General features: G+C 40.2%; 1 protein-coding gene across 2 annotated transcripts in view; it reads left to right on the top strand.

Moving 5' to 3' along the window:
• Nucleotides 1-15,695, top strand: part of LOC137782202 (collagen alpha-1(XI) chain-like) — a 75,135-nt gene that overhangs the window by 50,959 nt on the left and 8,481 nt on the right. For both annotated transcript variants that reach the window (XM_068571384.1, XM_068571383.1), the window contains exons 41-54: nt 83-136; nt 2,552-2,659; nt 2,767-2,874; nt 3,548-3,601; nt 3,850-3,903; nt 6,636-6,743; nt 9,821-9,874; nt 10,510-10,563; nt 10,686-10,739; nt 10,978-11,031; nt 12,194-12,301; nt 12,477-12,530; nt 13,140-13,193; nt 13,574-13,627. In XM_068571384.1, coding sequence (XP_068427485.1) covers nt 83-136; nt 2,552-2,659; nt 2,767-2,874; nt 3,548-3,601; nt 3,850-3,903; nt 6,636-6,743; nt 9,821-9,874; nt 10,510-10,563; nt 10,686-10,739; nt 10,978-11,031; nt 12,194-12,301; nt 12,477-12,530; nt 13,140-13,193; nt 13,574-13,627 — 972 coding nt within the window. The remainder of the gene's footprint in view (nt 1-82; nt 137-2,551; nt 2,660-2,766; nt 2,875-3,547; nt 3,602-3,849; nt 3,904-6,635; nt 6,744-9,820; nt 9,875-10,509; nt 10,564-10,685; nt 10,740-10,977; nt 11,032-12,193; nt 12,302-12,476; nt 12,531-13,139; nt 13,194-13,573; nt 13,628-15,695) is intronic.

The following is a 15,695-nucleotide window of genomic DNA, read 5'->3' as shown; positions in this document are numbered from 1 at the left end:
ATATCTAAAGGCCTGTTTGACAGCTGTGATCACTGCTCTATGAATGGCATTGATCTAACCCTCTCCTGTCCTCTGCTTTCAGGGTCCAGCTGGCTTAAAGGGAGGAGAAGGGCCTCAGGGTCCCCCCGGCCCATTCGTAAGTAGCCCGTCACTATGGTTACCTCATCTCTCCTGCCACGGAGATTACAGTCAAAAGTGACTTGTGCTTTTGGAGAATGGAGTTGCACACGCTGTGCACAGCTCCGCGCTCCAGTCATCGCTATGTGAGCCGCTGTGTAGAGGGTGGTAGAGAAGGGCAAGGTGGTCAAAAGGAAAGCAATACCACAAAGGTTAAAGTCATGTTGTTCAAAATTAATGTTCAGTATGATGTTAAATGTCAAACTTTTTGAATTTGTTTTCTTTGTATAGTTAGTACAAAAAAATCAATAGTACTATTATTTGTGAATCCCCTCTCATACTGATGTATATTGTGCTTTATTGTTATTATGCACAGAAGCATGTCAGCAGTTCAAAATTAGAGGGCTATAAATGTCTATCTTATGGTTTGATAAAAACAATGTTCTGATTCATTTCTAGTGTTTTAAGAACAGCTAAGAAATATTCTTATAGGTATAAAAATTAACAAGAGTTTTCAACAACATCCCCTTGAAGCATTGCCTAATCATTGCTCAGCTGCCCAATTTAACAACTCCAGTAGTTTCATACCAGCCACTTCATTGGTCTTAGATGTTGTCCTCTCGCACTCAGTTGTTACGGAGAACGTGTCTTGTTTTTTTTTTATTGTCATATGACTATCACGTTGAGAGAAACTTTTCACTCGGTTTGATCAAACTCAATACATTCAGGGTGGGTTTTTTCCGTGATTCATGGGTACTTGTGTCGCTTCATCACTGATGTACCTTTAATAACCTCTGAGTTGCTGTAGCTGCATCCATACACTGCGCTGTTGCTGTAGTGTAGGACTGTGAAAAGGAGCAGGAGTGGCACTGCACCCCGTAAATAAGGAGGGCACTCTTTTTCCTGCCTTTGTCTCTCAGCAGTTGGGGATACATGTAATGAAAAGCCTCGTGAGCTCCGGTGGTGAATCTGAACAAAAAGCTGACTGACAGGCAGCTTTGAACTGTCTGACATTTTGTTCAAGCGTTAAACGCAGGCTCTCGGTAATTGCCCCTGCTCACCAGCGACAGAGCACCACCAGATTAGATGACAGCGGATATGCAGAGCACGGATGAAAAGAGGATGAAAGCGAAGAAGATGAGCGTTCTCTGAATGAGTGAAACCATTCCGACTGCGAAATAGATAGCTTTCTTAAATTGGCTTGAAAATGAGCCGTTGGATGACAACATGTGATAGACTGTTTTGATCGTGTTTGACAAAAAAAAACTCCTTGAAAAGGAGGCCGTTGTGCGATGCCCACGCACACAAGAGATCTGATATTTTCCTCCATCGATTTCCTGCCAGAGATTGAGCTGCTGTTGTGCTGCGGGAAAGTGTGTTAGTGCTGTGTGTTGCTATTTCACAGTCCTTTTAGAGGGTCGTGTGTGTGTGTGTGTGTGTGTGTGTGTGTGTGTGTATGAATACAACAAGTTGAGTCACAAAACACAAAGTTTTTCTGTTTCAGTTTTGATTTTAAGCCAGAGAATCACAAGTGTGGGAGAAAAACATGTTTTGAAATGAGCCGACGAAAGAAAGAGAGAATGCTAAGTTGTATGAGTCAAAGAAATTTGTGTAAGCGACTGTATGTGTGTCCTGGTGGGCAGGTTGGCAGGCTGGGGGTGACAGTTTGGTGCTGTGTGTGTGTGTCACCGACAATGTCTGTCAAGAAATGGGCCAGGCATACGAGTGCCAGGTGGCAGCTCCCATCAGCAGCTGAATCACCGTGTTTGTGTGTGTGTGTGTGTGTGTGTGTGTGTGTGTGTGTGCGCATGCATTGGGGTGAATCTGGGTAAATCTTTGGCTTGAACACGTGCAAGTTGTATTTGAAAACAACCAGAGATCTTACCTAAGAAGCCGTAATAAACTGCTGATCAAAGGTGTCGTCACAATTTATGTGATTTGGGTCACCTAGTGATGAGCACCCACCTTAGCACAGTAAAATAACACAAGCGGATGTGGGAAAGAATGAAAGACCTTAAGGAGAGCAGCTGAATCCTATTAGTTAGATAAGATTTTGTTCATCAGCATAGGTCTCGTGCTTGTGAAGCTTTGAGGCCAGCTGAATACCTTCATTTAAATGATCTATGATTGTTACATTATTACTATTGCTTCTCAAAAGTGATTAAATAACAATGTTCCATTGGTCCTATTCTAATGTGTGCAGATTGCAAAAGAAGACCGACAAAAACAATCAGGCGGATTCATTCAACCGTGTTAAGGACATTTCACATTATAGTGGCTCTAGTCTGTGGAAAAGGTCTTGAAAAGGTTTTCATGCTTTAACACTTGTCGTGACATTCAGCTGTTTCATCATGTTTCCGCTGGATATGGACTTCTCTAGTTAACTGCCACATGATGCAGCAGTGACTGACGGGTCGTTGTTATTTGGTGACAGGGTTCTCCTGGAGAGAGAGGCGCTGCTGGCCCCGGAGGTCCCATTGGTCTGACGGGTCGCAACGGCCCCCAAGGACCACCTGGCCCTGCTGGAGAAAAAGGAGGCCCTGTGAGTATTTCTATCCAACCTATCGCTCAGTCAAGCAACATTTCAGTCTGAGGAACAATTTGGGGGTTTTGACTGACGATAATGTGACACTTCCGTGATGTTTTTAGGGGGAGAAAGGTCCCGTGGGTCCTGCTGGCCGCGATGGCATTCAAGGTCCTGTTGGCCTTCCTGGTCCCGCCGGTCCTCAGGGTCCCCCCGGAGAGGACGGTGACAAGGTGGAGTAAAAGTGTTCTACTGCCGTCATCCTTGATGTAAACACTTCACTGTCTATAGCCAGCAAGTCCTTTCTAATGAGATCTGAACAATGGAGTTCAATGAGAATAATACAATGATAACATCAAGGATGCAACACATATCTGCTGTAGGAATCTTCTCAATGTGTCTAGAATTATGAAGATGTCATATAAGGGTAGTTTTTGGTACGTTTCGACTTCTGTGTCTACCACAAATGTCGTAATATACAGTGAGTGCACATATATAGAAAACACATATAGTGCATGTAAACAAAACTAGTACACTCTGGATGCACTACAACATTTATGAACACAATCAAACAAATATGTGTACATACCCAGTTTACCCAACACCCACACTGGACCACAGACCTCTATCGTTGCATTTGTAACCATCGGGCTTCTCTGATCCCAGTCACGTCCTCCATCACACCATTTTGTCAATCATAGTGCCAATGGGGTGAGACAGGGAGCCAATCAATTAATTGCAAACACTCGCTAAAGGTCTTTGTGGGCCAATCAAATTAGAATCTCCTGAGAAATATTTACTAGAGGTGACACTTTGAGAGTTTGGACTTTAACTAAACATAAGAGGCAACAGCCTTTTAAGATGGATGAGAGAGATGTGAGCTCTGCTGTTTGTTTTGCACCTCAGGGAGAAGTTGGTGGACCTGGACAGAAGGGAAGCAAAGGAGACAGCGGTGAACTTGTGAGTCTTTCATTTTCTCTCTATTACTTCTCCTTAATTTCTTTGTTTGAAATGCAATGATTTGTGAATGATAATCCATGCTAATTGAACAAAGAACAGTACTTTTAGTTACTGACTTTTCTCAGGTTACTTTACAATGACAGACATCATCTGAGGTTATCTTGCCAATCTTGAGCAGATACAATATTATTTGTGTTGCTGCTATGTGTAACCAATAAACAACTCTTCATTGCTCTTTCTGTTTTTAGGGTCCACCAGGCCCAAGCGGTCTTCAGGGTGTGGTCGGAGCTCCTGGTCCAGCTGTAAGTATGGCTTCCTCCAGCCATCTAATGTCAACTTGCCCCCCATGACATCAAATCTTAAAATTTTTGGGAAATTGTTCTAATTCCTTTGCTTCCAAAATTGCAGATAATGAAGTGTTGGGTTTTGACTAAACAATGTTAATAGTTAGTTCCAACAAGAATAATTAGTATTCTATGCGGGTTTTTATTTTGACTTTTCACCATTTCTGACAGAATGTGTGATTATCAACTAAATGTGCTTTAATAATAACAAGTACATCGGAGAAGTAAACACTTGGCTCTAAAGGAAGACTTTACCCACAAAACGACCATGTGTGTGTCACCTAAAAACCTGTTTCAGACCCCATTTATTTAAGAATTCCCACCCTTTTATTATTTTAATGTTTTAATTACAATGACGACTGCGTAGATCTTTAACATCACAGTTGTTAACAGCTTGTCCCTCAGACCATTTGAGCATCCAATCATCAATTTTGCAGCAGTTTCAAATTTGGAATATTTGTTTTGCTTTTCTCCGTATTATCTTATGTGTAACCCAGTTTTAGCTGAGAATGCTGCCTTGGATGCTGCAGAACAACCTCTACTTATCTATCTCATTAACACAACAAGAAAAAGTCCTGTTTCTACAATAGCTGATAGCCTGAGGGCAACTGAGATTTCATTGCTATAAATTATCAGGCCTTAACAACCATTCTAGCAGAAATTCAGCATCTGCAGGGCTCTGTGGGGGCTCGAGTAGACCGGGTGAGACGGATTGCCGCAAGCAGGTAGTGCACCCAAGCTGAATAACAAATTATTTAACAGTTGTTTATCCTGGTGAGTCAGTCTGCTCATGTGTATTCATGCCTTCATAACTAAGACCTGACTCGTGCTGTGTAATTTCACCATCAAAAGCCCTCCTTTTATTATTGCAAGTCCTGATGCTGTTATCAATGCTGATTACACTATCTATCCCACCTCTCAATCCTGGAAAAATGTTGACGTTTGCAGGGAAAATGAATGATCCAATTTTCTTTTCAGCAAAGACTGAACGAGCTGCACAACAGCTCATTCACCGTATTGTCTTTAAGATACAACTGAGGTAGTAGTTGGAATGAGAGACTATGAATCTTCATCAGGATGCGGTAAACATCCATTTCTATAAATCAATTGTGCTTTTTTATTCAATCTAATAAAAAGACATGAATGTGGAAGAACATTTTTTTAAATGTCCCTTGGCAGTGGAAAAACACAGTTGTGTGATGAAAACCTTTGTTTCTAACATAACACAAGGCAAACAAAAACCCTTAAATAGCCATTTAGATGCACTTCAGGTGAGTCATACATTACACCTGATGCCTCAGCATGTGTGTGATGCCTTCTGGCCTAAGTATCTCTTATACCCACAGGTATCGCATTCAATTACAGCTACACTTCACCTTTTAGTAAGACCCATTTAAAAATTACAACATAGTCCAGAAAATGAAACATTTACAGTTTTAGTACAAGTTATTATACATTGATATATGATGATTAAAACCCCAAAGAAAGCAGTTTTCTAATTAGAATTTCTGTGTGTGTTGAATGCACATCATTTTGTGGTTGCTACTCTTACAGCTGTAAATCAAAAAAAGGGAGCCAGTTTTTCAGAATATAATTGGTCAGTCCTGGAGACGATACTCTTCCTTCTCATTAGATTAAGTAGGAGCAAGATACGCAAACCAAACTTTGCATTTCGGTCATGAAAACAGCTTGGGGCTTTCTGCAATGTTGTTTTGGCAGTTCCATCCAATTCCATCAATCAAAGAGCTCCACTGCTTCAACAAAAAATAGTGGCAAAAGTTGCTATAATGAATGACAAATTATTCAGCATTTAAGTTCAGACACTCTACATGAACACTCATTTCTGATTCTGATCTCCCTGAGGAGCTGTCGGGGCAGTCAGATTTCTGATATTCATTTTGGTTGAAGTCTCTCTAAACTTTAGTCCACCTTGTCTCCGACTCTTCAGTTCAAAGCCGTACCTGCGCTACCTGTAATCACCTCACATTTCCTTCTAAACCGCTCTGCATTCAGTACCAGTGCCTGAGGCTGTCTACATGTCCCAGAGCTCAGCAAGAGCTCCACAAGCACTTTAAAGTGCTGACATGCGTTTGAACTGAAAACTCCCAGTTTGTCAGCACTTCGCTCCTTCCCTGTAGTCTCCCCTTCCTCTCCTCTGTTGCCATATGCACCTCTGACTTCCCAGATGAAGTCAGCATCTTTCACATACACTGTTTACCGCAACCCTATGGCTATAGTTTCCTTAATTAAGCATTCATTGCTGAAGACTTTTGGTAATCTGGCTAAATAACATGTGACTGCAAATGCCTGGCAATGTGTGGGTCCTGAGTGCCCTGGCCTGTCCAAGGGTGCATGCTGGGAAAGGTTTTACCCCCTCATGACCCTAAGCAAAACTATGTGGGTGTAGAGAATTGACGGATGGGTGAAATTGCCATAAATGACCTCCAGAAAAAGGCATTAAGGTACACTGTCTGTCCTAATCTGTGTGTGAATACGGGCATCGACCCACCCTCTCCAACGTGAGCTTGGCTATACTCCATAACCTTGAAAGGGATTAAGAGGGCAAAGAAATCCCAGAAGAGAAATTCCACTTAGATACCAGTATTTGTGGACTTACATTTGCCAAAGCTTTGGCTAATGGACGATCAGAATAAAGATGTTTAGATTTAATGAGCTATGACCTCCCACAGGGCACTGATGGTGAGTCCGGTCCGAGAGGACAGCAGGGTATGTTTGGCCAGAAAGGAGACGAGGGAGCCAGAGGATTCCCCGGTCTACCAGGACCCCTTGGTCTGCAGGTAAGTCTCCATCTTTTAGCGACACACACACACACACGCACACACACGCACACACACACACACACACACACACGTTGATTGCCTAGCACACTGCTTTCCCTCTTTGAGAGCCAAAGAGACTAGAATGAGTCCCTCCACAGCCCTTAAACCGACAACATTTCACCTCCCCTTACATCCTTTACGTTACATCAAAACAGAGCATAATTTATTAATGCAGCCTCGGCTCCTAATAACACTGCATTGCTCCTGGGCAAACAATGCTTCCTACCCTCAAGGATGCTCAAAATCCATCACCACAGCTAACATTTGGCATTTGGCATTTTGCCGCTCCATTAATGGTGGAGACTGCCGTTGGTTTTCCACTCAGGCTGCATCACATCATCATGCAGTAAACCACTTCCGTGCAGTGCTCCCAGTCCTCTGTGGTAGCCTGCATTCAATCAGATAGTGTAATCAATGTATAGTATAACTTAATTTATCTTTTGAAAATGTCTCATAATAGATGGCGACAATACTTATGGTATGCAATGTTTCGTTCTGAGAGGGTTTAGAGAAAAGAAACAGCAACTCTGAAGCACGTTGGCAATCACGATGCTTTGTAAACTTGGATGGACACATTTGCTTTGTCAAGTATCAAACCTGTGTCTCTCCACCATTACACCCTGCCTACACAAACACAAACTGTGCATAATAAATGCTTTGCAGAGGACTGATATTTTAGGCCTTTTATCAATAAATAAGCCGCAGTTATATGTTCCACTTCAACAAACATTGATCTGTGGCGATTTATCTTATTTTTTTATGGTAGGAGTTCATTGATTTGTCCAAAGTGTTTTTCTTGGAATAGAGTATCAGCAGCCATTTTTGGTATTACAATTATCATACCGGTAGGTAACTTCTGAGAGAAGAAATATCACATTCTTAGTTGTAAAAAGTAAAAACAATAACAAATACAATGCACCCATCCTCAACTCAATAGAGCCCCAGGTTTTTAGCAAATAAACCTAACTTAGTGTGTGTTATAACTGCTATCTAATGTTAGCTAATGTCAGAAAACTTTAAGATATTACTTTGTAACTGACATTGCAGAGTCATTTCACTGACTTCACACACTTTTCTTGTTGTGCAAGATAATTGTGAAGACAAGCCAGCTAGAATATAGTGTAACTATCAATTGTCATTAAGCAAAAGTTACATACTGTGAGCTCCAGTTCCCATACTGCCACACTATTGCCAACAATACGAGGATGTCCTACTGCATCTAGGCACATTTTGCCTGCACGCTTATCTGGCTATTCCGACCCTCACATATATCTGCTATGAATATTTGATCAAGAAGGTCAAAGTTCAAGGTACAATGTTATGATGAAGTAGTATGTTCCAATTGAATACATACTGCATGTTAAAGTGCGTACTTTGTAAGATCAGCTGTAGTATGCGCTGCTGTCAAAGTATAAAGAAAAAGTATGTGATTTGGAACACAAGTAATAGTCTCACTTTAGAAAAATAACTAAACATTATACAGTATATTCATAAAGATGTAATATTGAGATGAAGACAAAGTTTGACGTGACTACTGCTCCACTCCACTTGGCTCTGTTCAGCTTCCTTTTCATCAAAACTGCAATAGAAGGGAAAAAAGAGCAACAGTGCAAAGCATTGGCTCATTTAAACCAATGAGCTGAAGTTAAATAAACTTACATCGGTGGCGATGAATATAGAAACGGCACATTTTTGAATATCTAGAAGTCAATTATCCAAGGACTTGTGGAAAATGAAATTAGAGTGAAGCCCTGCTGGTCAATAGGGCCAGATAGCGCTGTTAGTAAGTGCAATTGGCTTCTAATTGGGCATAATGCACTCCATCTCCACTCTTTTAATTATGTTTGGCTAAGCTGCCCTTCAATAGATGGCAGCAGCCACTGCGAGCTCAGCTCTTCAATTCAATTATCTGTAGCATTAATGATTTTTGACTATGGGGAATGAATGGCTTTGCTTTGAAAGGCTTCCATCATTTAGGGCTGTTTGCCGTTATAATAATGGAGGAGAATTTTTCAGATTAAGAGGTTAAAATGTGGATGAAGAAGAGAGTTATTATCAGATTTAATTACTCTCGCGTCTCCTTATGGGTCAGGGCTAGGGAATGCCAAACCCTAAGGAGACATTTATTTTTTGTTTGCTCTGATATATGAGCAAAGAGTAGTTGTGTGCAGAGTTACGTGTGTGTGTGTGTGTGTTTGTGTGTGTTAATTGTACTCACACTACACCTCTTCTTTCTGGCTTGCTAATCCATTAGTACATGTATTTCATAAAGGAGCGTCACAAGTTGAGCATTGATCAAGAGCTCATCACATCCAAACATAATGCATGAAATAGTTTGCTACTTTATTTTTCCATTCTTATTACCCTGCTTTATGACTTTGACTAAAGTCCCAGTCAGAATCAGTTATAGATTACCTTCCGCTGCCATTCCAGAGGTACGTTAAATCATACTAAATGGGCTGAAACTACACATATGTGATCTTGATGATCGATATCAATGTCATTTCAGTTTCACGGTAACTTATCATAACCGCAGCTTTCCACCCACCTATTGATTATGCATGCTCCATCATTGCACCTTACCTAACACAACACATAATAACTACAATTATGCAGATAAACAATAAGCTACAAATGAGAGCTCCTTCCCAAGTTGTTTTCAAACCGTTTTAGTCAAATGTGATTTAATCCCCAAACTGGATAATACATACCACCTGCAGCACCCTCTTTGTTTCCACTTTCCAGCGGACATAGATGGATGGAGCTCCCACCCTGCAATTTACACAGGCTGATTATCCCCAAGCCTCCCACACCCTTTAATTACAATAGGTGTCGTTTTTGACTAATTGTGTGTTTACACTCAGGGGTTCTACTGCTTGTATTAATGCATTTTCCATCACATTCCATCCTAAAGCGCACTATTAAATACACATCATCTGTTAGTCCCTGTTAATGAACAGCAAAAAAAAAAAAAATATGTTGCTGCCTCACATGACACTTTTCTTTGTTCTGAAGAATATGTCTCTTCTTTGCAGGGATTGCCCGGCCCTCCTGGTGAGAAGGGGGAGAATGGAGACGTTGGAGCAATGGTGGGTGCAGCTCTGTCTGTGACTGTTCTCTGTTGCAACGTTTCACATTGTACTGACGTAGAACCCGGAGAGGTGGGAACATTGTGCTGCTTGTTCTGAAGTTTGGGCTCGTGGCTGAGTTTGCAACTCCTCGAGCCACTTGGCCGATAGAAACATCTACTGGTGGAAGCTTTGCATGCTCTAATCCATGCAGTATGTTTTGTTTTTTTTCTATCTACCGGTATTCATTTTTATTTTAGTACAGATAGACTACAATAAAGATAGTCTGAAAACAGCACTAAAAGGTAGTGAGTTAAATTAAAAAAACAAGTATGCTGTACATATTTGGTTCAGGGGATGCATATTTCCCACATGTTTAGTTATTATGCAATAATATATTATAAATCCAGCATAGAATGTTTCTATGTTAGTGTTTTACACAAATGTCTTGTACACAAGTAATTGGCAAATTATATCCAATTCTGATTCAGGTTCTCATACCCAATTAAAAAAACAACACCCACGTATACTGAAGCACCAAGAGATTGGTCCTTTTTAACGTGTAATGTTGCGCACTAAGCTCGCCTTCTACAACATAAACAAATCAATTATTTCAATACTAATATATTGCACATAACTTCTATTTTTGCTGACAGGGCCCACCTGGTCCTCCTGGCCCCAGAGGTCCTCAGGGTTCAAGCGGAGCCAGCGTAAGTTTGATTGTTTTTTTTTTATTAAAAGGCATCAGTTATTCTTATAATTAAAAAACAAATGTTGTTTAAAAAACGCACACATTTCTGTTGTAAGTATCCATATTATGATTTATCTACAGGGTCCTCAAGGTCCTTCTGGTGGTATTGGTGCAATGGGTGGTGTTGGTGAGAAGGTAAGAGCAACAGATTGTTAACTCACTAACAACTCCCAAAAGTACATTCCTTTCATTTGATTGAGTTTGTCTTCTCTTAAAATAAGTGAACTGTCTCTTTGTGCTCCTGAAGCAAACAGCCATTTTACTTCAAAGTGTGTGTGTTTGACATTAAAGTAGAAGATACAAAGTAAAAGTTAGCCAGCTGATGACACTATCTGGTGTGATAATCCACATTTTCACTGTAATGTTATAATAGGGAGAAAACGGTGAAGCTGGCAACCCAGGACCATCTGGAGAACCTGGTATCGGAGTAAGTACAGTATAATGCTGAAATACTCATGATGTATTTTTAGAGAGAAATATGATTTTTTATTTTCAAAAAAATAAAAGATGACTAATAGTTCATACATGTGAAAGCAGCACTCATAATGCACGACAAGTAGCACCACAATCAATACAGCAGTTGGACCGAGTGCACTATCCATCACTTAAAGTGTGTAAGTGTAACTTTTAAACTATCTGTCTGTGAACACAATAACTGTAATGAAAGATTATTACGTTACATCTATTATTTGACTTTTTCGATCTAGAGGCTGTTCTACCTCCAAGTATCTTAATCCATATTGATGCAGGCTGACGTGTAGCAAATATTTATTACTGCCAGATTTAAACACCTCCATTGTTGGCATTGTCACCAATCTAACCTCGTGTTCAGGGATTTTATCAGAGGCCAAAGTCAGAATACGCCAGGTGTTATTTTGTTTGACAAAAGCATCACAATTCATAATAAGGGTTTGGTGTTTCATGTCACCAAAATGAGTGCTGGATGACAGGTTGTCCACGTTCTCATATTGCATTCAACATTCATTTACACGGACATCTCCTGCATCAATCCGCATGCTTTGCACCACATCAATTTTGTAATGCAGCATCCTGTTTTTGCCTGCAAAGGTATCTCTGCGTTTGATCCAGGCTAAGCACTGATTGTAGACCAGAGATGCCTCACTTTAGTTATAGGTATGCGCCAATCACGATCCCTGAGTCTCAGTCCATCAAGTTGTATTGATGTATCCGCCTGCTGCCGCGTATCTGTTTACGGTGACAGATCGAGCCAGTGTTACATTTCACATCGAGGTCAATTTCAAAGGTGCCACGCTGGCATCGACTTGAGAAGCTCTTTGCTCTAATGGGCCAACTAACGATTGTTGGTTTGTAATTGTGCTCCAATTGCAGCTAACACTTAAAGACACTGCTATAACTAGAGCAAAACAAAAGATGATACGGCTATTTAGCTTTTGAACTATTTGGTTTCTTTTTTTTTCTTCAGCTTAACGAACAATCCTTTCAGTTCTTTGTTTTAATGCCAGATGAAGTGACAGATTTAATAACACATATGTTCCGTGTCTTAAGATGTGTGAATAGCCCTTAGGTGGTATTCATGGTAACAAGTATGTGATGCATTTTTTCCTCAGGGATCCAGAGGAGAGACTGGAGAGAAGGGAGAAACTGGCCCACCTGGAGCTGCTGGACCCGCCGGCGCCCGCGGACCCCCTGGAGATGACGGTCCCAAGGGAAACCCTGTATGTGACCTCTGCTGTCACAAGCGCAGCCATGATTGATGCGCTATTAAAGCTGTCAGCTGTAGAATCACTGTCATATTAGTCAGTCAAGCTGTCTGATGTCGGATACTTGACATTGCCTCAACAACTTGTCTGAGTCAAGCTCAGTGTTCTCAGTGTCTCGATCTGTCTGCAGGGTCCTGTTGGCTTCCCAGGAGACCATGGCCCCCCTGGAGAGCCTGGTGCTGCTGTAAGTGCTGCATTTATCATTCAATCTTATATTTATTATATTGCGCCATTTAGTGAGTAGCAATTGTTAAGCACAAGTTATTTTATGTTTAACCCTCTGTAGGTCACTCGTTGAAATACTATGAAATTCAAAATGTCAACCCCAGAGCGCTATTGGAGGACATAATAATACTCCTTTACTGTTGTGACATTTAAAAAAAATACATATATATATATTTTTTGGTAGAAAATGAACATCCACCAAATTAACATATATGGTCCAGAAAAAAGAGAAAGTTTACTGCGCTCCAGCTCCTTCTTATTGGTCAAATTCCACAAAGGTGGGCGGTGTGACATAGAGTGATCTTTGCCGATTGGCTGGGTGAAGACTATGTGTTTCATGGATTTACTGAGCCACGGGAAAGACGTCATATGTACAGGGTGCGGAAGTGACCATATATGGTTACTTGAACCATTTAATGTGACATTCTTGATTTTTCCATTTTGTAAACGATGCTTTTGTTATGTCAATGTCTTGATTGTGCCATTTATGTCGACCCAGCTCTGATGTGAAACAGCGTTCAGCCCATACGGTTCTGATTAATGTCGTTATTTGTCTGTTTTGTTTTAGGGTCTTGACGGTTTATCGGGTGACAAAGGAGACGATGGAGACGCTGGGCAACCTGTAAGTCTTACCTGATCTGAAATTGTGAAAACTTGCTAAGTAAAATTATTTAATATGTAAAGTCTCCCGAGATTGCAGAGGAGGTTTAAATGACAGCATTTTGAGCATCTAGAAATTTAATTATGGGTTTTCTTAAACATTCAAAATCTAGAAAAGCTAGCAGCAGCATTTAACATCATGTTGCAGTTTGTTTATTTTTGTGTTGGAATACACTTTATCACGCTTATAGTGAGGCATATGTAGCAATAATATGGCAAAACGTGTGTGATTTTCAATTTTTTGAAGATCATTTTTTTTCTAAGTTTTAGATATTTCTTTATGAAGCAAAACTCTTCAGTCTTTGTGAAGTGTATTCAAATGTTATATCTACTCTACGTTAGGGCCCTCCAGGTCCATCTGGTGAGGCTGGAGTACCAGGACCTCCAGGCAAAAGGGTGAGTACATTTTCAAAATGATGCACGAGAGAAGACTTCTGCTCCACTCTTGAGATGTTCTCTATTTTTAGAATTGACAATGCTCTTACAGGCTTGTTTTTACTCACAGTAGGGTGATAAACATTAATGACGTCATTATATTGTACGTTTGGATTTTAAGTTTTAGTTTGATAGGTTAATTACGCCCATTGGCTTTGCTCATGAGAGCGTCTGGAATAGCCAGTAATTGACGACAGAAATTCTATTAAGAGAATATTGATGTATTGTGAGTTTGACTTGCAGTAATGTGAAAGCAGTAAGACGCCCGCTGCTAACGTAATGTCGTAAAGTCGCTGCTGCCACTTTAATTGCTGGCTCTCTATGCCCATTCTGCCACATGAGCTAACATTATTTAATTTTTAATTTACAATTCAATATATTTACTGTAATAATGTTTTGCAATTAACAATAACACATGCCATTTATGTAATGTATGAAAGGCTGACACAATATGGGCACAAGAGAATATAAACTTTGATTTTCAAGTAAATTCATTTGGTTTGTTGTACTTAAGCAGAGATGATGCTCAGTACAGGTGTCCTCCAGAGCAATCGTATCAACCAGCTGCCATTTCATTGTACGCAATAAGCATTGATGGAAAATAACTGTATTTGTCAAACACTGTGCATCTTTGAGCTAACTGAGTATTTTAATTTTATTTAATTGAATGCCACTTTGTACTACACTACATTGCAGAGGGAAATATGCTATGTTTTACCCCATAAAAGTATTTGACGGCTATAAGTTGTTACTTGTTTAGATTAAGATGCTACAGTAAGAACACGCTATAAACTTATATAACACACTGTAGATTAAAACAGGGATTCACAACCTTTTGAGTCTTTGGTCAATTTCAACAATTGTTAGCTGTCAAAGAAATATGTAAAATAACAGTTTGAGGTCCAAATTGGTACATTTAGCTAATATTTCCCAAAAAGCAAAAATTAAAGATATGTCGAGAAAATGTCTTGGGAACAGTTTTTTTCCGCTGTAATAATTGCCCAACCTCTTAGATTTGTGTTGGGACATACTTGATCAGGCCCGCTGTTAACAACCACTGGACTAGACTACCTATTGTACAACTAGATCAAACTAGCTCAATGATGACCAACTACAACAAGGAAACTCTACTTATGCAATGATGCATCAGATTTAACAATGATGTGATATTACAAATCTGCCACAGGGTCATTTTGCTGGAGAAGAAGTACTTTTACTTTGAAGTGCATTGTGCTGATAATACTTTTGTACTTTTGCTTAAGTGGGATTTTACATGCTTTTACTTCAGTCAAGGATGTGAGTACTTCTTCAACTCCAGTAAACAAGAGGATGAGTCATGTTTGTGAGATGTTTGGAGATTTCAAAATATATTTGAAATATTGCCTGTTGTGCCTAAAACACATTGATTTCTCAATCTGTTCACAACCTTGTAGTAAGATACTGTACAGTACTGCAGAGAAGTACAGTGACATTATTTGTCATTAAATGTCGAAAAAATATAAGCATTAGCCGCATTAGTTTGCTTGTTTTCATGCAATTCTGTGGCTAGAATACAAATGCAGCCATGGACTGTTCATCGTACATATTAAAAACGTTGCTACGATCAGCACATTTTAGACCTCCAATTTGTATTCCAAGAGATACTATCCAGGTGGCAGAGGCGACAGAACATATTAATGGACTTTGCAATTAGATTTTTCATCCTTCACCAAAGTAATTCAGGGTTACTCTCTTTCCCAATATCTCTTCGAAATTGACTCAAGTTCGGTGTTCATTGATGCATGTGGCTGCTTGACTACATTAGCACACATGCACGCCCGGGCGCACACACACGCACACATATGCACTTTCCCTAATGCACAGTTGCCAGGGCTCATAACCTACATTGAAGACCAGCGGCTTTTGTTTGGTCTATTTGATTATGGTTTCTAATGGCAAACGACAGCCCCGTTACAAGGTTTTGACCACAGGCTGTTTGGTGAAAATACTGATGTGCTTTTAGCCCAGTATGTTTGCAATGTAGGGCAAT

Source organism: Clinocottus analis, unplaced genomic scaffold (genome assembly GCF_023055335.1).
Source record: "Clinocottus analis isolate CAN_PGR_092001 unplaced genomic scaffold, fCliAna1.0.p SCAF_11, whole genome shotgun sequence".
In the NCBI taxonomy this organism is placed as follows: Eukaryota; Metazoa; Chordata; class Actinopteri; order Perciformes; family Cottidae; genus Clinocottus; species Clinocottus analis.
Note: the sequence above shows the minus strand (reverse complement) of the source record. Positions and strands in the feature narration are given on the sequence as shown.